Source organism: Arachis duranensis, chromosome 2 (assembly GCF_000817695.3).
Source record: "Arachis duranensis cultivar V14167 chromosome 2, aradu.V14167.gnm2.J7QH, whole genome shotgun sequence".
NCBI lineage: Eukaryota > Viridiplantae > Streptophyta > Magnoliopsida > Fabales > Fabaceae > Arachis > Arachis duranensis.
Genome location: NC_029773.3, coordinates 2,678,694 through 2,700,227, shown reverse-complemented (window position 1 = coordinate 2,700,227; position 21,534 = coordinate 2,678,694). Strand labels below are relative to the sequence as shown.

Below are 21,534 nucleotides of genomic sequence, written 5' to 3'. Positions count from 1 at the left end.
TACAAATGAGATTTTAAATTTTTAATATTTATTTTAGTAAACGAATAAGATAATCACTCATTAAAAATCATTGACATTCATTGGGAATCTTTGGTCTCCTCTGGCCTGATGTTTGGTAGATATTGTATTGAATTATCTAAAAATTTAAACTAATCACTAAACTAACTCAAATTTGATTACATTTACATGCATTAGATACTAAAGATTAAAAAAAACTTTGTAGACCTTTTATAAGTAAAATTAAAGAAATGAGAATTTAACTAATATGAATTGTAATTGCATATGTAGTAACATATTAATTAGGAACTATTTTATTTCATTATCTTTGTTCTAATTATTATTATATCTATTAGAGATATAATTATTTATATGTCTCTTCCTATCAATTTATTAAAATTTTGGTAGAAATAATTTTATAATCTAAATATTTGGAATTTTATTATTGTTTTCTCAAAAAAAAAACATAAAATAGATAAAAAAAATAATAAAATTTATGCAAACTTAACAAAAAGAAATTTTTCATATATTTCTTTCTATCAACTTAAATTTCTAAGATAAATAATTTCGTAACCAAATCCTTTATATTTCTCTCTAGATTTTTAAATGACTAACCAAACAATAATAAAAAAAGAAAGAATAGAGAAGAGGAGTTATTATACATCAAAATCAAATCATCAAACCTAATTAATAATAAGGCCTTCCTTTTTAAGAACTTCAAGTATATCTAAACCTATAACTATTATTAGAGTATACACACACTGTTTGTTCTTCGGCTACAAACACAGATTTCCATTTTTGTAGTAATTAAAAACTAAGTGATTGCATGAGCCATGTGCAATTGAAATTTGCGGGGTGATCAAGGAATTCCAATTATAGTGTAGTGTGTTACAATATATATGATCAATCTTTCTTTGGCTTTCTATGTTTATTAGGTAGCATGTGAATTGTGGATTGCAACAACAAGGTTCACTACCTGATTATTCTTCCTACAAAGTGAAGGGGGACATAGGTGGGACCCACATCCCACATGGACACATTTTTCTGTGTTTCCATTGGGTTGCATGTATATCCAAATTCAACTATTCTCTTATGTCAATCATACCGACCCTTAACACGTATACACTTATATCATAATTCACATTCATATGAATCTAGGGTTTTCTAGAACAATATCATTTTGTACTTTTAAATGAATTGTATTCTTTTTATATATTTAGAAAAAATAAATAAATCTATAATCTTTTATTATAAAAAATAAAATTTTTATTTAATTAAAATATGTGTTATTTATGTGTAAATGTGGATATTCCAATGTATAGTTCGTTTTGCTGTCGCTCGAGTTAGTTTTTCTTAGAATAGAAATGTGAAACGTTGTCTTTCAGTAACAGAGGTATTGTTGGATATCTGCAAAGAAATTTTTAATGCTCAAGTAAGTAAGAGTATGTGAGTATTCAAAGTAAAATTGAATGAATTGCGTACCAATGACTGTATGAGTCACCTGTATATATTAAATTACTTTTAGGCCGTTATTCGTATTTTTATTACTAGTTTTGATGGAATCTTTTGTTGGTGACCCGATATTTGGAACTTTAGCGGTTTGAGTGTGGAGAGATTTGCAAAAAAATTATCTTATTTTACTGATTCTGATTCCAAAATTGTTGGTGTAAGCGGATTTTAGAGTAACCAATCATATGTCTATTTCTGATTTTTGTAGACAAGAAATACATAAATTTTTTTAACAATTTGATACGGAAGAATTATTAAGACTATACATCAAGAAATTCAAAAGAGTAAAACTTAAGAACCTCATCAATGATCTGTAGAAACAGATTTTTGGTTTTTACTGATTTTCTATTTCACTAACTGTTTGCCATGCTAATAATAATGTCATTCACATAACACAAAAAATAGAGATAACAGAATAAATTAGTATTGTGTTTAATAAATAAAGATGTGTCAGATTTGGTGTTGTGAAAATCAAAAGAGTGTAGAGTAGTACTGAATTTAATAAAAAAAAATATAAGGTATCAACATATTATCTGTCAATTTATTGTCAACAATGATTAATTATTATATTTTAAATATATATATATAAAGAGACACCTCTAAAAAATATATCTATAAAGATATTTCTATTAAACATAGCTATAAAAAATATATTTTTATTAAACATATCCACAAAAATACTTTTATTAAACACAATTATAAATAAAAGTTGACAGATGTTGACAGAAATACTATTGATAACGTAGCGGAATTGTTTAATAAATTATTGTCTAAGAGCTTGTTTCAATCGATAAATGGATTTATGCCGTTTGCAAATATAGTTAGAATGAATTTGTTCAAATATATTTAATTAAATTATTTAACCATTTATAATATATATCATTTTTACGTAAAAATATCATCGTTAAAGTAGTCAACTTGATGCTAAGTGACAAACAAAATGTGAAGCCGATTGTTCCAATCTGTTAGGAGCATGACATGTATATTTTGGGAGCTTTTCTTTCCGTTTGGGACATCTTTAATTTGTTCTTCTATTACATATATATACTACTATTCCTTGACTTTAATAAATTATATCTCCACAAAAATTGTTAGCTAGTGCTATTGCATGCGTATGAGTTGAACTTCAGCTATGCTTCATTGGGTAATATATTATATAACCTTTATTCAAATGATTGATATAATAAGTCTCATTTAATGGACTCATTTATTTATATTAAAAAACGTGTTCTAATTTAGTATTTATTTATATACTATTAAGTTGATAAAAAAAAAGATTTAATAATTTTTTTTATTTTTTTAATGTGTTTAATAAATTTTTAGTAATAAAAATAAAAATATTAAAAAATAAAAAATATATTTTTTGAGAAGCTATAATTTATACTTTTTTAAATGATCTTTTTCTTTAAAAAAATATTTTCACATGATAAATAAATAAAAAGTATTTTTATATTGAAGTTATAATTTACATATTTTTTAATTTTTTTTAAAAAGATTTTTTTTCACATAATAAATAAATAAATAATATTTTTATATAGTTATATCTAAATATTAATAAATAAATTTTTTTTGTATGAGTTTTAAATATAAAATTATTTTTATTTTTTATTAAATCTTTTAAAAAAAATAACTTAAATTTTTTTTTAAAAGTTGATCAAAATAAGTCCTTATTCGGTATAGGATAATCCTACTAAATAATAAAATTCTGATTATTAGTACAGTTGTGATCATTTATTGATTTTTGATGTGTCAATAAATTATATTTATCCTAAAAACTTGAATTAATAGATAAATTAAAGTCACATGTATATATATAATAGCTATATTTTAATAGAATTTACAATAGCCCAATATAATATAAATTCTGAATAATCTAATAACCAAGTCATTAATTAGATAACTCCAAAATCGTTAGGTACTAATCAAAGTCAGCAATGCTACACATTTTGCATAAGGTATAACAAAAATAGGAAACGAAAAAGAGAGTAACAGAAAATAACGTAATGATGGCATAAGTTAGTGAATGATTAATTATTCTCTCATAAATAACTTAATAAGCTGCTTCTTATTATTATAGGGCTTCTCTTAATTAATACTATTTGGAGACATATAAATAATAACAATCCTATTAGATGCACACTAAAATTAATTATTAAAATATTTATTAATATAAGATATAAATTAATGTTAGATAAAGATAAATAATTAATTTTATATCTAATACTGCTAACTTCATCTATAATTAATTTGCTTTTTTTTTTTAATTTTTGTTCTCATATATATATATACCAAGTTATTCGTCAATGTGAAAATATTAAATTTGTTATTAATTCGTAGTAATTTATGGATTTAATTAATATCAGTGCTTTAAGTGATTTATTATATAAGTTAAAAAAAAAACATTACCCTTAATTTGATTTTCTAGTTAAATTATTTTTCAAAGCCTAGTATTTAAAAAAAATGTTATCTTTTTTTCTACCCAGTTTTTTTTTTTGGAAACCATTCCCTTATTGTATGGCCCAAAAAGACCCAAGAGAAGGCCCAAATAACTACAACTCGAAACATATATTTATCATTTAGTATTTTTTTTCTTTTCTAAATAATTATTTTCTTTATTATACATATATAAATTTTCCCGTGATAATCAATTCACATCAGAAGAATCATTATTCTACAATAATGTAAATATATACACCTCTAAAAAGTTCTGATTCTTATATATATGATGGAGTTTAAATTCGAATCCAAATTCCAAAATAACATCATGATCCATGCAGAGTGGAAAATTGTGCAATCTAAACTGTTGACACAAACAACAATATTGTTGGGATGCTACACATGCAACATTGTTAAGGATAAGAATCCTACGTGTCTTTGGTTCTTGTTAACGTGTGTATGAAATACTAAGTACTTAGTTGCATTTCTATCTTGCACGTATATTCAACGATGACAATGCAACTTCCATTTCAACACTAATACATACTTATGTAGTTACATCATTTCCTTAAAATCTACTAATTAAAAAGAATAACAATCAAATCCACATAGAATATAGAACATTTATTTCAATCTGGAGCAGTAAAGAGAAAAAAAAAATTTAAACGGTTCCTCAAAATTAATTCGAAAAATAACGAGATCTTTAATAAAAAAATTAATTTGACTCTTGAACTTTAATTTTATGAGACAAATTAATTTTGTGTTAAAAAAAATTAATATTACTTTTTTGGTACAAGAACTAATTAATTCCAAAAGAATATTAGGGATCAGATTGAATGTTTTTCTTTTTGAAAAATCTCGTTATTCTTTTGAGGTAATTATTAGAGGGCGGATAGGTATTCACTCAAAAAAAATATTTTATGCTAACAAACTATTACTAAATGAATTTTGTTATGTAAATAATAACTTTTGTAAATAATGTGAATAATGAATTTTAGAATTGACTCAATAAAGTAAAAAATTATTCTATTTCCAAATTATTTTGTAAACTTTAACATTAAGATAATTATCTACATACTTAATTAATTAAATATTTAATCATTATTAACTGTACATGAGTAAATCAAATAAAAAAATAACAATTCAATTAAAAATAATGAATATAATTATCTGCATACCTATTAAATTAAACATCTAATATATCTATTATTCATATTATTTAATATTCTCATTATTTATCTATACTTTTTCTTATTAAATTTGCCGTATTTATATATCATAAATTACTCGACTATTTTAATTCTTAACCTTTGAATTAATTTTTAATTTTATTTTTATATTTTAAATATTTTATTTTAATTTCAACAAATTTTAAATAAATTTAATATTATTTTATTATTAAATTATGATTTTGTCTAACAATAAATATACATATAAAATTATTTTAGACCGTATATATATATATATATTATGATTAATTAGTATGTTGGTGTTTATTACTTTACCATATGTAAAAATACAGTTAACATATATGTTATTTTATATATTTTTAATGTAGACTTTTACTATTTTATATTCATGCATTTTATAATAGATATTACAGATCTAATCCTAGGTATTTAAAACACTAAATACAATATATATCGGGATTACAGATGAGACAAGTAGTAAAAATCAACAATTAATAAAAGTTTACAATAAAAAATTCTAATATTCTATAGTAGTAGTTAATTTAGTAGGTAATGTTTAATGTACAGATATAATATAATTGTAAAAAGAATTTTCTACTAACTTTCTTTAAATCCATATTTTTTTAAGGACAAATAATGCTATATTTTACTATTTAAAACTATTGAATAACTTTTTCCTCTTTGAAATAATTGTTTAACAACTCTAATAATTTATAAATTAAAAGTAAGCCTTACACATTTCACGTTGAATCTCACTTTTTTTTTCTTTTTCAATTTAATCTTTAATTTATTATAATTAATTACTCAAAGTTCTAAGAAGTTTGAAGAAACATAGAAATATAGAGTAATATTATTGTCTTTCTTTTCCCCATTATGAGTTGCTATTACCATGTGATCATTTTGAACTTTGCTTAATAGGATTATCTCCCCAGCCACACAAAAATGTTGTGATTAATTAGCCGCTGGATTTGCTTTTTGACATTGTTTATAAAGTAAGTACTGAAATGATAATTATTAAGATGTCCAAAACAAGATTAATCACCCATTTCCATTTCTTCGCCGACCAAATCATATTGTCAATGGTTTATATCATCAACAGTTACTTGGATTTTTTGTCACTTAACATCAACAGTGACCTGAATGGATTCAAATTAAATTTTATCATCTTTGTGTTTTATTTATTTATTTAAAAAGGAGGGTCAATACTATTTTTATGTAAAGTTTGTATGTAAATTAATAGATTTAGAGAAACCACAAAAAAGAAAAATATATATATATTACACACACAATAACGTTACCCAAGGCTTCACCCCTGATCATAAAGGTTAACAGGTGATCGTTTAGATTTAAACAAAAAAAATAAATTCCAATTAATTGTTTCTAATTTAGTTCAGTTTATGTATATATGGCCATTATATAAAGGTTTTAAAAATGGGTCCCGCTAGAGAGATAATGGACTATTGAGTTACAAATTAAAATTAATTTTGGGGTTTATCAAAGATCAAACTTTTGATCTTTTGGATATAGCGCTCTAATACCATGTTATGATACCACTCATCCCAAAAGTTTTAACTGATGAAAAAATATAACACTAATGGTTATATTTCTAATATTCCATAAACCTCCATTATACACATTGTACAAATATTCCATTAACTACTCATATTTTCTATTTAAAAATAGTATATCCACATAAAAAACCAATTATTATGTATTTGTGCGCGCCCATATATATAGAAAGAGAATAAAATACTATTTTAATGTTTGAAGTTTGAATCAAGTCATAATTTAGTCTTAAACATTTTAAACGTCTTATTTCTATCTTAAAATATTTTTAATGGGTTCAATAATATTGTGCTACCATTAAATTTAATACGAATAATTAATAGAAGAATTCCGCTAAATAGCCAATGAAGTATTTGTACGTGTATAATTGGCTATTTATTTGGCTAAATATGAGTTAAAAAATGAACATTCAGGATAAAATACTATTAATTTCTCAAATATAATACACCTAACTATCCAAAATAACCATCCAGGTATCAGAGATAGATACTCCATTGTAAACATTGTATAGATATTCCATTGGCTCCCTATACTTCCTCTTAATAGAATAACTGATGTGGACGTTAATAAAGTTATTGTTAAATCATTTATTCTTCTATATGTTAAAAAATATAACAAAAAAAAATTTTGTAACACTTTTTTTGTCGATTTCCTTTTTGTCAAAAAATTCCAAACCCTATCAATAAATCATCAACGCTCTAAATCAAAAGAAAAACTTTTACATTAGTGATTGTTGATGAATCAATTTACTTTTGTATCGAAATCCAATATTATTGACTTTTTAATATGATAATTATTCGTATCAAATTTAATTATGGGATAATATTGAACACGTTTAAAACTTTTTGAAATTGAAATAAAAATTTAAAATCTCTTAAAATTCAAATAGTACATTTGAAACGTTAGGTACTAAATTAGGACTTATTCCAAATATTAGGGATCAAAATAATATTTTATTTTATATAAATTAAATATTTTTAATATGTATATTAAAATTTTTTATACGAAAATTTAAGCATATATTAAAATATTAGTAGGAATTAGTTAACCATGCATTATTTTAAGTTTAAAACACAAATATCTGATTAAATAAATGGTGTAAACTCCATCAATATTCAATATATAACAATTAAACCCTTAAACTAAAATTAGCTTAAAAGGAATTGGGTCCCTTTTTATTTTTAAATCAACAAGGTATAAAAGGCCCATGGTGATCATTTTGCATGGAGAAATAAAATTTAGGAATTTTGATAACAAAAATCTTTATGATGCTCTTTTTCAAGGTATCAAATAATTAGGATATCCAACAAAAAAAATAATGACTAAACTTCTCCTACTTATGGAATTATCTTTCAAATTAAAGCAAGAGTTTAGTTACAACATGTTTTTCATATTTAAAAGGTGGGATATATATGAATCTCCATTATTTAGTTAAGATACCTAATGAACTTAACATTAGACCACACTTAATTATTATATGGTTTTTTAAGATGCTCTTTAAGAATCTAAACTTTTTTTTTCATTTTCAAAATATTTTACTTTTTGCTCTTTAAAAATGTGACTTGAACTCCCAAAATAATCTAAACTGAAATAGAAGTTTAATTATTATATTAGTCCCAAATTGTTATAATATAGAGAATATGTCAAAATGGAGCATGTGCCTAGAGACAGATTTGAGATTTCAAATGCTAATCTATCATCATATTTAATTAATATGAAAATCATATCTTCACATGATTTAAGATTTTAATCTACGGCTACAAATAGTTTGTTGGGCCACCATGTGGGGATTGAGCTAGGATGATATGATGTTTTCTAAATAAAGTTTAATTAAAAATAATTAACTTGGATTGGTCGAGTGGTCAGTTTATTTGCCCATTTAAGTAAATATCGGGAGGTTTGAATTCCGCCTATGCATGCAACAACTTATTGACCAACGACATACCTTAAATGAAACTCATATCTGCGATGAATTAATTCTTGACCTATCAGATTGAAAAATACTATAAACGAAAAAATAATTAGATATATATTAATTTTTAAAATGCCATAAAATCAGTCATTAATATATAAAAAGAATGAAAATTAAGTTTAAGGTATCATAGGTTGTTTTGTCTTTAGAGATGAAGAAAGAAACAAAAAGATATTGATAATGAAGGTGAGGTGGAACCACAATCACTTTAATTGTACACCACTATTCAAGTAATTATGAAACAAAAAATATAGATCTAGCTAGCTATTAATTAATGGGTCGCTCTACGGTACAGAGGCAAATTTAAAGATTTTTGTCTTTTAGTGGTTTTAAAGCGTGTTATTAAAAAGCGTTGTTTAAGAGGAAAGTGTTGCTTTTGAATCGTTACTTTGGCTCTGATACCATTTTTCAGAGCCATTAAAAATTCTGTTTTAATTTTTGCAAATATCTTTACCATTAAAAATTTTGTTTTAATTTTTGCAAATAAAAATTCTATTTTGCTCATATTAGAAAATTTAATTTTTAAAATATCTTTCTTGGGTTGGGTTTGCATTATTAAACTCTTCTATTTCTTTTAATAACTTTTCTATTTCTTTTGTTATGCATTCTATACAATTTTTACAGAATTGTTCTACTTCTTTTCTATTTCTTGTATAAATATTACTATTCTGTAATCTTACTTCATAATATCTTTTTTGACTTTTCTGAAGATCTAAATCATTTTTTAAATCTTGTAATGTTTGATTTGCTAAACCGGGCATTTTATATGTTTTTTAGATTATGGGATTTTGTAAAGGTGATAAAGGTACTTGTAATTCTTGTTCAGATTCAATTTGTACTTGTTCTAGGGGTTCAACCTGTAGAGGTTGTATAACTTGAATATTTTGAACATGTATTCTTGATTCAAAAGCTTGTAATGCAATCATATTTTGTATGTGAAGATAATGCAATCTACGAGCACGATAAATCTGTTTATTCTTGATATTTTCTTTTAGATTTTTGATTGATTTTTTAGTTTTAAAACGTTGTATTAATTTTCTTGTTTTAATTATCTTTTTATTTACCCTTTTGATTTCTGCTTCTAATTCTGAAGATTCAGTTGTCAAAATTTTTATTTTCATGGCTATGGCCATTATTCTTGTTTTCATATTTCTTCTAGTAGTTTTTAAGGAAATAAGTCTTTTTTGGAAATCTTTCATAATGAAATTTCAGCATCTTCCGCCATAGATTCATGATTATTTTCTAAAGATTCTATTATTTTTTCTAACTCTTTAACTTCCTTTTTTTAAATTATTACAGATCATTAGTAATGTCTCAAAAGCCCTTTGATTTATTGTAGAAAATCTTAGGTATTTCAAACGATTTTCCCTTTCAAAGAGTTCTTGTTTCTTATCTTGATAAGACACGTATATTTCTTCTTTATTTATCGTCATAATTTATTGTTTAAAGTTTCATTCAACTTTTCAATTCTTTTTGTTAATTCCTTTATTTCAGAATCTTTTTCTTCATCTTTTAGATGAGATATACTCAGAGGGCTGTTAATTTTAGATTCTCTTATTCTAAAACTAGATGATGAAAATGATTTTCTTGATGGTTGTTTTAATAATAAAACTGGGCTTTCAATAGCTTTATTTCTTGGAATTTCTGTTTTTACAAACTTTTGAAATAGTTCATCAACATAAATTCTTTCCTTATCCTTGAAGTCTATACTATGATGACTATTTGTTAGCGCATAATTAATTGCATATGTGATAGAAAATGGTTCATCATTTTGTTCCATTAAATCTATCTTATGAAATTTATAAGCTAAACTTAGAGATCTTCCGAGGTTTTCGGTTGATAAAGGAATAGCGTATCCAATATGAGCATTGAATTTAACATTTACATTTGCCAAGTTACCATGGATTATTCCAATTATTTGGTCTCTAGGATTAGTGATTCTTTTATCACAGATTGCCAGACTTATTGGAGAATTAATTCCTTTCATGTATGTGGATTTAACTAAAACTTGAATAGTACTAATATGAATCCATCCGATTTTAGATCTTTTTTGTTGATCTCTAATTTTCCCAATTTGTTTATTTACGTCTTGTTCATTTATCAGGGCTATTTCAAGTTCTCCATTTGCGGATTGTATTTTTATTGGAGTTTCAATCTGAATTTTTCCATAATATATTATATTTTTTCTATTAAAGATTTCTTTTAGAGGATTTTGTTTATTAAAATTATCGTTAGGTTTAAGATCTAATTCCGTTTTTAAAATAACTTGTTTTTCATTATCAAGTAAAGCAGTTAGCTTATAGTAATCAGATTCTTCAGTTATTTCTATATCTTCTAAATAATTCATAACTTAAAGAGATTGAGATGAAGATGTACCTTTCTGGAGATGAACTTTTATTCAATGTTACTTTACACTAGGTGTTTTTTCTCCAGAGGGGAGATATTACAAATTAATTCCAGAGGGGAATTTCTTAGAATTATTTTTCTAATGGATCAGACACCAGAATCGCCTCAGCTACTTCCTCTTTGCCTTCCTGGCCTGTGAGTACTCTAAGCTTCCTGCTTTCTGATTTCTGATACCTCTTTCAAATGACTTAGCAATCTATTTATAATGGTTGGGTTTGATGGACAAATCCCATCCTTACCCTTCTTGTGACGTCATTGCATGCGTCACTGAGCACTTAGTTTGCACCAACTACATTATTGGTGCTTCTGTGACGTAAGCTCTTACGTCATTCAACAATAATGTTAATGGATGATTCAGATGTCTCATCCTCTTCTTTTCCCACGTGGGTGGGGTCTTTGGCATTGTTGCTTTCTTCAGACATTTCTGAGGTACACAGCTGGCACCTATGGTCTTCTTTGTCTTTTAGTAAATGGCATAGATTCCTCCTTATCCTGTCAGGAAGCTTTTCCAGTAATCCAGAAAAATTGTAAAATGCTGATTCAAAATCTACTAGGAGTCTCATTTCTCTTGATTCAATTTGGTTTTTCTTACTAGAAACAATTAGAGTGTTTCTGCTTTTGTAGTTTATTCTTGTTCTGGATTCTTTGTTTATTTTTTGGGCTCTTTCGAAGACTCTTGCCAATGTGCTGGCCAATCTTCCTTCGTCACTGTAAATTGATAGATCTTGAACTTGTTCTATTGGTTGAAAGTCTCCTAGGAAAACTGACATGAAAATTACTTGAAATGCTGGGATCAAACATTCTCCTTCTTCATTGAAGATTGGCTGACTGCTTGTAAATTTTAGGGATATATCTCTTGGTTCTCTTGCATCAATCATATTTTTAAATTTTTTCACTGCATCTATAAATCCTGCAGGAAACTCTTTAATAATGTTTAAATTATCAAAAATTAAGATTGTATCAATTAATCCGTATTGGAAAAACTGATATGTATCAGAGGGTGAAGCCTCTGGGAAGATTACCAGCTTTGTTAGCTGTTCTTTGTTAATGGGATAATATCCCAATGTTGCTCTTTTGTCTAGAGTCCAGTTTAAGACCAGATTTAAGGTTTCTCTACAGTTTGAATTTAAAACCAGATTAAGGGTTTCTCTACAGTTTGATCTGCAGACCCTTTTCTTGTCATTTATTTCAGCCCTTGTAGGAATATTTTTCATTAGTCCAGTCCTTTGGACTTGGGCTGTTCTTTGGATTTGGATTGGAGCTTTTTCTGCTCTTTTTAAAATCTGCTCTGGATGGAGCACTTCATATTCTCTGAGGGATTCTTTTGCTTCTTCTATTGTCAAGAATCCTCCCTTGTGAATAGTTCTGGGTTGACGAGTAAATGGGGCTGCTTTAGCCCAATCGTCATAGACTCCTTTCATTGGGCCATTATAGATGACATAATATTTTTTGTCCTGAGTTGATTTTTTAACTATTTCTGCTAGAGTTTTATTTTCAGGAATTTTTTCAGAAAAATTTAGTTTTGATTTTGGATTTTGTGGCTGGTCCACCACGCTTAGCTGGCTGAACTCTGATGGTATTGTCAGCATTGGTATTGAAGTGGGTAATGATGCTTGTTGGGTTACTTTCATGGCTTCCATGGCCTTCTTGATGGATTGAATTTGAGCTCTTAGCTGCTGACAGTGATTGCATTTTTCAAACTCTTGTTCAATCTTCTGGATTTCTTGATTCATTGTGTTGACAATGAACTCCATTCTCTTGTTAATGTATCTGCAATAATATTTTTATTTCCTTTAATGTACTCAATTTTTATCGGATATTGTAATAAAAACATTTGCCATCTTACCAGACGACCCTGATTATAATCAGATTGTAAATTATATCTAATAAAACCTGTTAAATAACTTGAGTCTGTTCGTAATGTAAATTCCTTTGGAAGTAGATCAATCCTCCATTTCTTAATAGTTTTTATTGCTGCTAGAGTTTCTTTTTCATGGGTAGTATACCTCTGTTCTGTTGGTGTAAATGTTCCAGAAATATATCTGCATAGTAGTTCCTTTGAGGAATGTTTAGAATCTAGTGATTCTTTTTCTTTGTTCAAGCTTTTTTCAGCTTTTTTAGCTTTTAGACAGCCTGACCAGGTCTTGTCTGAAGCATCTGTTTCTACTATTAAATAGTCATCTTCTTCTGGAATATAAAGTTCTGGAAGATTTTTACAAAGTTCTTTAATTTTTTGAATCTGCAGGCTATCCTTTTCTTCCCATTTCCAAATTTTTTTTATACTTATTTTTGAAAATAAGTTTTTAGTATAATCTGTTATATTCTTTAAAAATCCTTGATCAGAAATATAATTTATGCATCCTAAAAATCTTTGTAATTGCTTTCTGTCTTCCATTTTATTAGGAAATAAATCTACTTTTTCTAATACATTTGGTTGAAGTTTTAACTTCCCTTCAGTAGATAGGATTAGTCCAAGAAATTCTATTTCTTGTTTTGCTAGTTTAGCTTTCTTTTTACTAAGGACTAAACCTTTTTCCTTACATCTTTCCAAGACAATTAGTAATTTTTGAAGATGATCTTCTTTATCTTGTTTTGTAAAAATTAGTATATCATCAATGTAAACTAGAACAAAATCATTTAAATCTTTTAGATTTTCTTCCATAAATCTCTGATAAATACCTGGAGCTTGTTTTAGTCCAAATGGCAGGACATTCCATTCGTAGAGTAATACTCCTGTTGATTCTTTTGTTGGACAAGTAAAGGCAGTTAATTTCTTTGTTTCTTCGTCTAAACGAAGTTGCCAATATCCTGATTTTGCATCGAGTGATGAAAACCAAGTTGCTCCTTTGATTTTTTCTAGAATGGAATCCTTTCTTGGGAGCTTATGAGCATCACCTATGGTTGCTTCATTCATTTTTTTGTAATTAATAACCATTCTTCGTTTTCCTCTTTTAACTTCGTTATTGTTTTCAACATAGAAGGCTGGAGCCGCATGAGGGCTTTTACTTAGTCTTATAATTCCTTTATCCAAAAGATCCTTACATTCAGATGAAAATTCTTCCTTATCTCTAGCTGAATAAGGAATTCTATTTGGAACATTTATTTCCCTTGTAGGAACTTTTAGTTTAATACTTATTAATTCTTTGTTTGTGTTTTTAATATCTAAGGGATTTTCAGCACAAACTTCATTTAAAAGCTCTTCTATTTTAATTTCAAGACTATTTTTTGGAACTTTTATCTGGAAGTATAAGTTCAAATAACATTCTTCTAAAATTGAAAATATTTTGAATTTTAAAATTTCATTTATAGTAGTAGTTGGGATTTTTATTAATTTTGCCCTTTGATTTAGAGAAGAATCATATGGGGCTTTTAGAACTATATATGTCAATTCTTGGATAAAAGGGTGATATAGTTTTAGGAAATTATTTCCTATAATAAAATCTATTCCAGATTCTAATTTATATATAGATGGAACAATGAATCTGTAATTTTGAATGAAGATTTCAACCATTTCTGCTTTTAAATTAACTTTGTGTATAGATTTATCGGCTATTCTAATTCTTAGTGGATTTTCTAACTTTTTCCAGTTAAGTTTTATATTTGAACTTGCAAAACATTTTGTTGCCCCTGTATCTATAAAGGCATTAATAAATTTTTCTGTAATTTTTACAGTAATAAACGTAGCGCTATTACTCACTTCCTGAGTTTGTTTCTGAGTCTGTTTCTGAGACATATTCAAAAATATATTTTAGTTCATCATCAGATTCTTCTAGAGGTTCCATAAAACAAGTTTTTGCGACTTCCAGTTGTGGTTTTTGCAATTTCCAATTGTTTAGTTATGTCTTTTTTATCCTTCTTTTTTGGACATTCATTTGCATAATGTCCTTCTTCTTGACAATACCAACATTTACAGTTTTCTTTTTTATTTGGGCAAAAGTTCTTTTGTTTTTTATTGATACTTCTTTCCCTAAAATATCTCTTTTTTCTCCAATTTGGATAATATTTTCTTTTTCTAAAGTGATATTTTCTTTTTCTTTGGATATTTTTATAAGGATGGTATTTCCGAATATCTTTATTAGAACCATATTTTTGAGGAATTTCCTCATTATCCTGACAACAAATTCTAATTATATTATTAAATCTTTTCTGAGTAGCTTCTTGCATACAACGATCTTTTATTTCCTCTCTTATAGCAAAAGTTGCTCCACCGAAATTATTTTCAATTGTTTTATTATTTATTTCTCTTATAAATCTTCCCATAATAATTTCCTTAGCAGGATATGGAAGTTTTGTAATATACATGCTAAGATAATGATTTTTATCTTCTTCTTTTAATTTATAATAATATATTCTATATTCACAAATATAAGATTCTATATAGCAAAGATCGAATATCTGAATATTGGCCAAATGATTTTTTGCTTCTAAATACTCTTTTTCAGAAATTTCTTTTCTATGATCTATGACATTTTTTCCAAAGAATTCTTTGTATAGAACTCTCATTATGTGTGCTATTTTATCATAAGCTGTTGTTTTTTCAGCTAATTCTTCTATTATTTTATTATCTACTGATAACATATAATTTCTTATAGTTCCTTTTGTGTGGAATCCTATGAAATTCCAGATATCCATTTCCGATAATTCATTTAATTTAGGGTTTGTATAAGCTTCTAATAGAAAAGAGTTCATCCAATCTTCGAAAATTTCTTTTTCGTTCTGTTTGCAGTCTAGATCAAGCATTTTTTCTCCTTCTAGCTCTTGAATTTTAGGAACGTATTTAGATGGTATTTTAGTATATTTCGAATTTTTACTTATAAAACCTTTTTTGAAGGCATAATTTTCAAAACTTGTTTCCCATTTAAATTGGGTTTGATTATTATTTCCAGATGTTCCAGCTTCATCTTTTACTTGTACTGGATGTACTGGTTCTTCATCACTTGAATAGTCTAAAACATATTCTTCTCTTTCAGAAATTTCTGGTTCTTCTTTAATCTGAAAACCTTGTTCTGTAAAATTGTCTTCTTGAGCCATTTTTAATTGTTTAAAAAGCATTGTAACTTCTTCTAATTTTTCATCAATATTCATAGTTTTAGAGGTGGTCTAATCTTTAGATTTGTTGTATCGATTTTATTTTGGATTTCTTCTTTCTTAGGAATTTTTTTTTGGAAATGTTTATCAAAAATCTGTTCAATTTTATTTATTATATTAGGCTCTTCTTTTTCTTTATTTTTCTGAAATTTTAGAGAAACTAATATTTCTTCAAGCATATCTATTATAGAATTTAATTGTGGATTAAAAGTATGATGAAGATGGGGATAATTATCTCCATGATAACATTTTTTAGAAACTCCATGTGAAATATAAGTTTTTTCAGGTTTTTGAAGTCCTTCAATAAAACTTATAGTAAAATAAAGATTTTGAGAAAAATCATTTTGTATTGATTTTAAGAATTCGGTATCATTACAATTGATATTGGTTAAAATCATTAATTTTGTATCTATTAATTTTGATAATTTAGTTATTTCTTCTCTTAAATCTTCTAATTTACTTTTTTCCATTATGTGACGCTTTTCTTTGCTACGTTTTAAAAATGTGGCTTTATAATAAAAAGTGTAGCTCAAGCAAAAAATCTTTAAAATCTGTATGAATTTTGTCCTTTAGTGATCTGTACCATAAAATTTCCCTTAATTAATATATGGGCATGGATCAAAATTAACATGATTTCTTTGTTCATATAAACCCATTAACTAATCAACAACAATTGAAAAAGAAATAATCATATATAAATATGATAGGTCAATTTTGCCCTTGGGACCATGATTCTTTAAGCCATGAATTATTGTTGAAGAAAAATATGTACCAACACAAATTGCAAATAAAGACAAATGTTTGAAATGAGATCAAATCTCAACCTCGTGATGGGTACTATGCTTTTCAGAAGGAAAACAAAGTGGTGAAAATTTAAATATTGAAAAATAAAATATATCAATTTATTTATGGATTATAGTGGTTGAGGATGTGCCAAGAGCCAAGAGCCAAGAGGAGGTTGCTACACATTAATTTGATCTCTTTTTTCTTTTTCAATTAATTTCTAAACAAACATATATTTATGCTGATCCAGGTAGTTGATAGTGATGTAATGAGATCAAAACCACTGTTAGAGGAAAAAAGATATATACATATATATAAATATATTGGCTATATTATATATACACTAAAATCAGCTATCAAATTAATTATTAATATAAAATTAAAAATATATTAAAATATAAATATATATTAAAAATAAATTAAATTATATATGTATTTATACACAAATATATTAATAATTAATTTTAATAGATAATTTATTTGTATAAATAATATTTTTATAAATATATATACAACATTAGTAGTTGAGACTTGAAAGTGATATGATATGATAAAAAATAGAGAAAAAAATATATATACAAATAATATATGAAAGCATATTCAGCACAAAAGTTTTATTCCTCCTCTCTATTCTCTACACACTACTATAATGCCTCCAAAATTGAAAAAGGCATCATCATATTATTAATTTATTATATTTTATATATACAAGGAGCTACAATCTGTCTTTTTTATTTGGCTAGATATGATCTTTAGATTTTCCAAAAGATATGAAATACACAACTGAAAACAAGGAGCTACATACCATGAAAGATCATTTTCATATTTCCCTTATGTTTACATATTTTGATGTTGAATTTATAAAAAAAAATTAGTGTAATTTAATTTGAACAAATTAATCATCAATTTTCATATCTAGATACCACCCAATATTTAAAAAATATTAGCATGTTCAAAGAATAAATGTGTCTAAAAATATTATTATATATTTTTTAAATATTTTTAAAGACAAATATTTTTAAAAATATTATCTGTCAAATTTACTATCAAAACATATAACACATCAACCTTATTTACATTCGAACCAACATAATATCCGATAATAAATAGATGATATGTCGGATCAGAATACGATAATAATCACAACATAAACAAACAAACAAACATTTCTCTTTTATTTTAAGAAATGACACAAGCATTGGGATTCTCTTCAATGCTTTGAGTATGATATTGTGTTGTCATGTAGGGATTATTATAATAATAATAAGCCCTTTGTTGAGCCTTAACCATCTCCAAAACAGCAGGGTCAAGTGGTGCTTGATCTTTCTTCTTATCATCTTTCTTTTCTCCATCTTTCTTACCCTCTTCTTTCTTTTCTCCATCTTTTTTTCCTTCATCTTTCTTTCCATCATCTTTCTTCTCTGGCTCCTTGGCTGGTCCAACCACCACAAGATCTGTTTGCCAATGCTTCCTCAATTTGCTTACAACAGTTATTGGATCCACTGTCCCTATAACTGTTAATTTCTTCTCCTTCATGTCCATTGAGATTGCATCAATACCTAATAATGTTGTGCCAAAAAGTTTGTTTTTGTTATTATTAATATTAGGAGTCTCTTGCTTTGAAATGTTATTATAATGGAGAACAAAAATTCATGAGTGATACTTCGGTTCAATCTTTAAGGAATTATGAATTTGTAATCAAATACTTTAATTTTCAACGAATTTTAATCATCAAATCAATCTCTAATATGTTAATTTTATTAAGGGTTTAATTACTTTGTCGATCTCTATAGTTTTATTAAATTTTTAATTAGGTCTATATTTTTTTTCGATTGAATCTTTATACCATATTAGATTTTGTAATTAAGTCACTGTCGTGATAAAAATATTGGAATTAACGGAATATTTCATTAAACAAAACGAATATGTCTAACACTTAACTGAATATTCTGTATATTTAAATAGAATCTTCCATTAATTTCAACGTTTTTGTTACAATAAGAACTTAGTTATAAAATTTGATATAATATAGAAATTCAATTAAAAAAATAAAAAAATATAAAAACTAATTAAAAATTCGATAAAATTATAAGAATTGACAAAGTAATTAAATCTTTATTAAACAAATCAATTTTCATGTTAAATTTTAGTAAAAAGTTTTGACGGACCCATCTCTATTATTGTTTAGTAATTATAATAAAATTGTCAATAATTTTTTAAATTTTCAAATTAATTCTTTTATATAAAGAAATAATTTTGATTTAGAAACTAATTTGTCTAACGAAATAATAATTTAAAAATTAATTTTGATCAAAATCCTAAAATATCATGCTAATATTTTTTTAAAACTAATAAGAGAGATTACTAGAAGATCACTTTGGAAGAAAGATGTCGGCTATAGAAAATTAAAATTTAATGGAGCCCAATTCAATATGACAAGTCAAACAAGAGCTACATCAAGATAAGAAATAATTTTTTATATATGTCCTTTTTTTTTTCTAAAATTGCTAATTTTGATCAAAATTATGATATCATTTTTTGTAACTTCTATTTTATTCAATAGTAGAACTATTACTATATTGTTGTAAGATAATTCACTAACCATCAATTTTGACAACCTCCTATAAATATACACTAAAATGGAAACAAATCATATATGTGTGCCACAAATATTAAAATAAATTGCTATACTTTAATAATCATATATTAGGTATGCCTTATCTATAAAGAACCAAGGACACATAATTTTAATCCAATAATGTTTGAAAATTGTGGATCCATAACATACGTAATTAAAATATGGCTAAGCTTAGAAATTAATAATAATAGAGGAAGAACAAATTCAAACCAAAGTGAAGAAGATTATACCTGAAAGTGTTGACACTGTTTTCAAGGCTTTTTGTTTGTCCTTGTCATCATGCAAGTCTAATTTGAGGACCAACTTCTGTAAGCAAAACATCATATAAATATTTAATATAAACAAAAACAGAGAGAATAGAGAATATGTTAATAAAAAAAGAAAAAGAAAAGTGTCAAAAAAAATATCATCAAACCAAAAAATGGAAAAAGATGAAATCTAAAGCACCCCACATAGAGATTTTTCAATAGAAATCATAAAGGAATATTTTTTATGACTTAAACATCAAAATTCAGTTGAGAACACCTCAGATCTTTGAATAAGGAGCAAAAGGGTAGGAGAAAAAAACAGAGGAATTGAAAAAAAAAAAGAAAAAGAAAAAAAGGGCAATAAAATTAGAAAGTAGGATCATAGGAAATTAGGAATCATATACCTTCATTTCTCTTTTTGTATGGTATCAAAGTATATGCGGATCAAACTATTTTGAAGATGAAAAAGTTTGAGAGAATAAGAATTAAGAGAAAAAGGGTTATATAACTGAAGAGTGAAGAGGTGGTTGTGATGTAAGAAGAGATAGAGAAAAGAAGAAAATGAGAATTGAAAAATATAAGAAGAAGAACAAGAAGAAAGGTTTGGAGAAGGAAAGAGTCAAAGAAAGTGACGAGACGAGAATATTATGGTAGTGGTTTTAGTATGAAATACTATGTCTTATAAGTTGAGAAGAGTAATTAGTGGTATAGAGTTAGTGTTATGGAGTTCTTTTCCAACATCAAGATAATTGTGCTCCGGGTCAAGACAAATTTGATTTTGATGTAGTATATTATATTTTCTTTTACTATATATGAGTTTGATAACTTAAATAATTTAATATAATTAATTAAGTTATTTAATATAATATAATTGATATTTTTATTTTTTGGTTATTGTTTGCTTAAGCACCACATATTTTTTTTGTTTGTCCAAGATATTTAGGCTCTGTTTGAAAATTTTTAAAAATAATTTTTTTTGAGTTTTTAACTTATGAAAAGTAGTAATATTAATATTTCATGTAATTTTTAAAATCAAATTGCAGTTTTTTAAGAAGTTATTTAAAAATTTATAGAGAAGTTAAAAAAAAAACAACTTCTCTCATAATACTACTACTTTTTATCATATTTTTATAGAATAAGTACTTTTAGAACTAAAAACTTAAACACAAAAATAATTTATTTATAAGCTACTTTTAATATAATCATTTATTGTTTAAGCTATTTTTTTAAAAATGGCTTAATTAAGTTGTTTATTTAAACTTAACTTTAATTTGATAGATCAAGAATTTATCTGTTATGGATCTAAATTTTATTTAAGAATTTATTATTAGTCAATAAATTATTGTGTATAAAATAAAATTTAAATTCTTAATACTTATTTAAATACAAAAATAAATTAATCACCGGATCAATCCTAGTTGATTAACGACGCTTAGGCAATCCACCACAAGTAGACAACCTTAGTTTAGTAGAGGAACAGGCCGGTGAGAATGAGATTTTGACTGCCGGCGGCTGGGTTGGGATTGCATGCAATGCTGCCACACATTGAACTATTTATTATTATGAGGATAGACTATGGCTTATGGTTTTTCTACCTTTAATTAATGACATTAATTCTCATATCACTCGTTTTTCAATTTATCGGCATTTGTCCCACTAGCTAATTAAAGTCATTATGTGGAGTTCAAAATATTTATTTAT

The 21,534-nt window shown here is 25.8% G+C and overlaps 1 protein-coding gene across 1 annotated transcript; it reads right to left on the bottom strand.

Annotated features, from left to right (window-relative positions):
- Positions 1 to 17,962: 17,962 nt before the first annotated feature.
- On the bottom strand, positions 17,963 to 20,542 carry LOC107472771 (heavy metal-associated isoprenylated plant protein 39). The gene is made up of 3 exons (XM_016092302.3): positions 20,238 to 20,542; positions 19,816 to 19,891; positions 17,963 to 18,506 (listed from the first exon to the last, which is right to left on the bottom strand). The coding sequence occupies exons 1-3, from the start codon at positions 20,241 to 20,243 to the stop codon at positions 18,127 to 18,129; spliced, it is 462 nt and encodes a 153-aa protein (XP_015947788.1). The 5' UTR covers positions 20,244 to 20,542; the 3' UTR covers positions 17,963 to 18,126.
- Between the last annotated feature and the right edge of the window lie 992 nt (positions 20,543 to 21,534).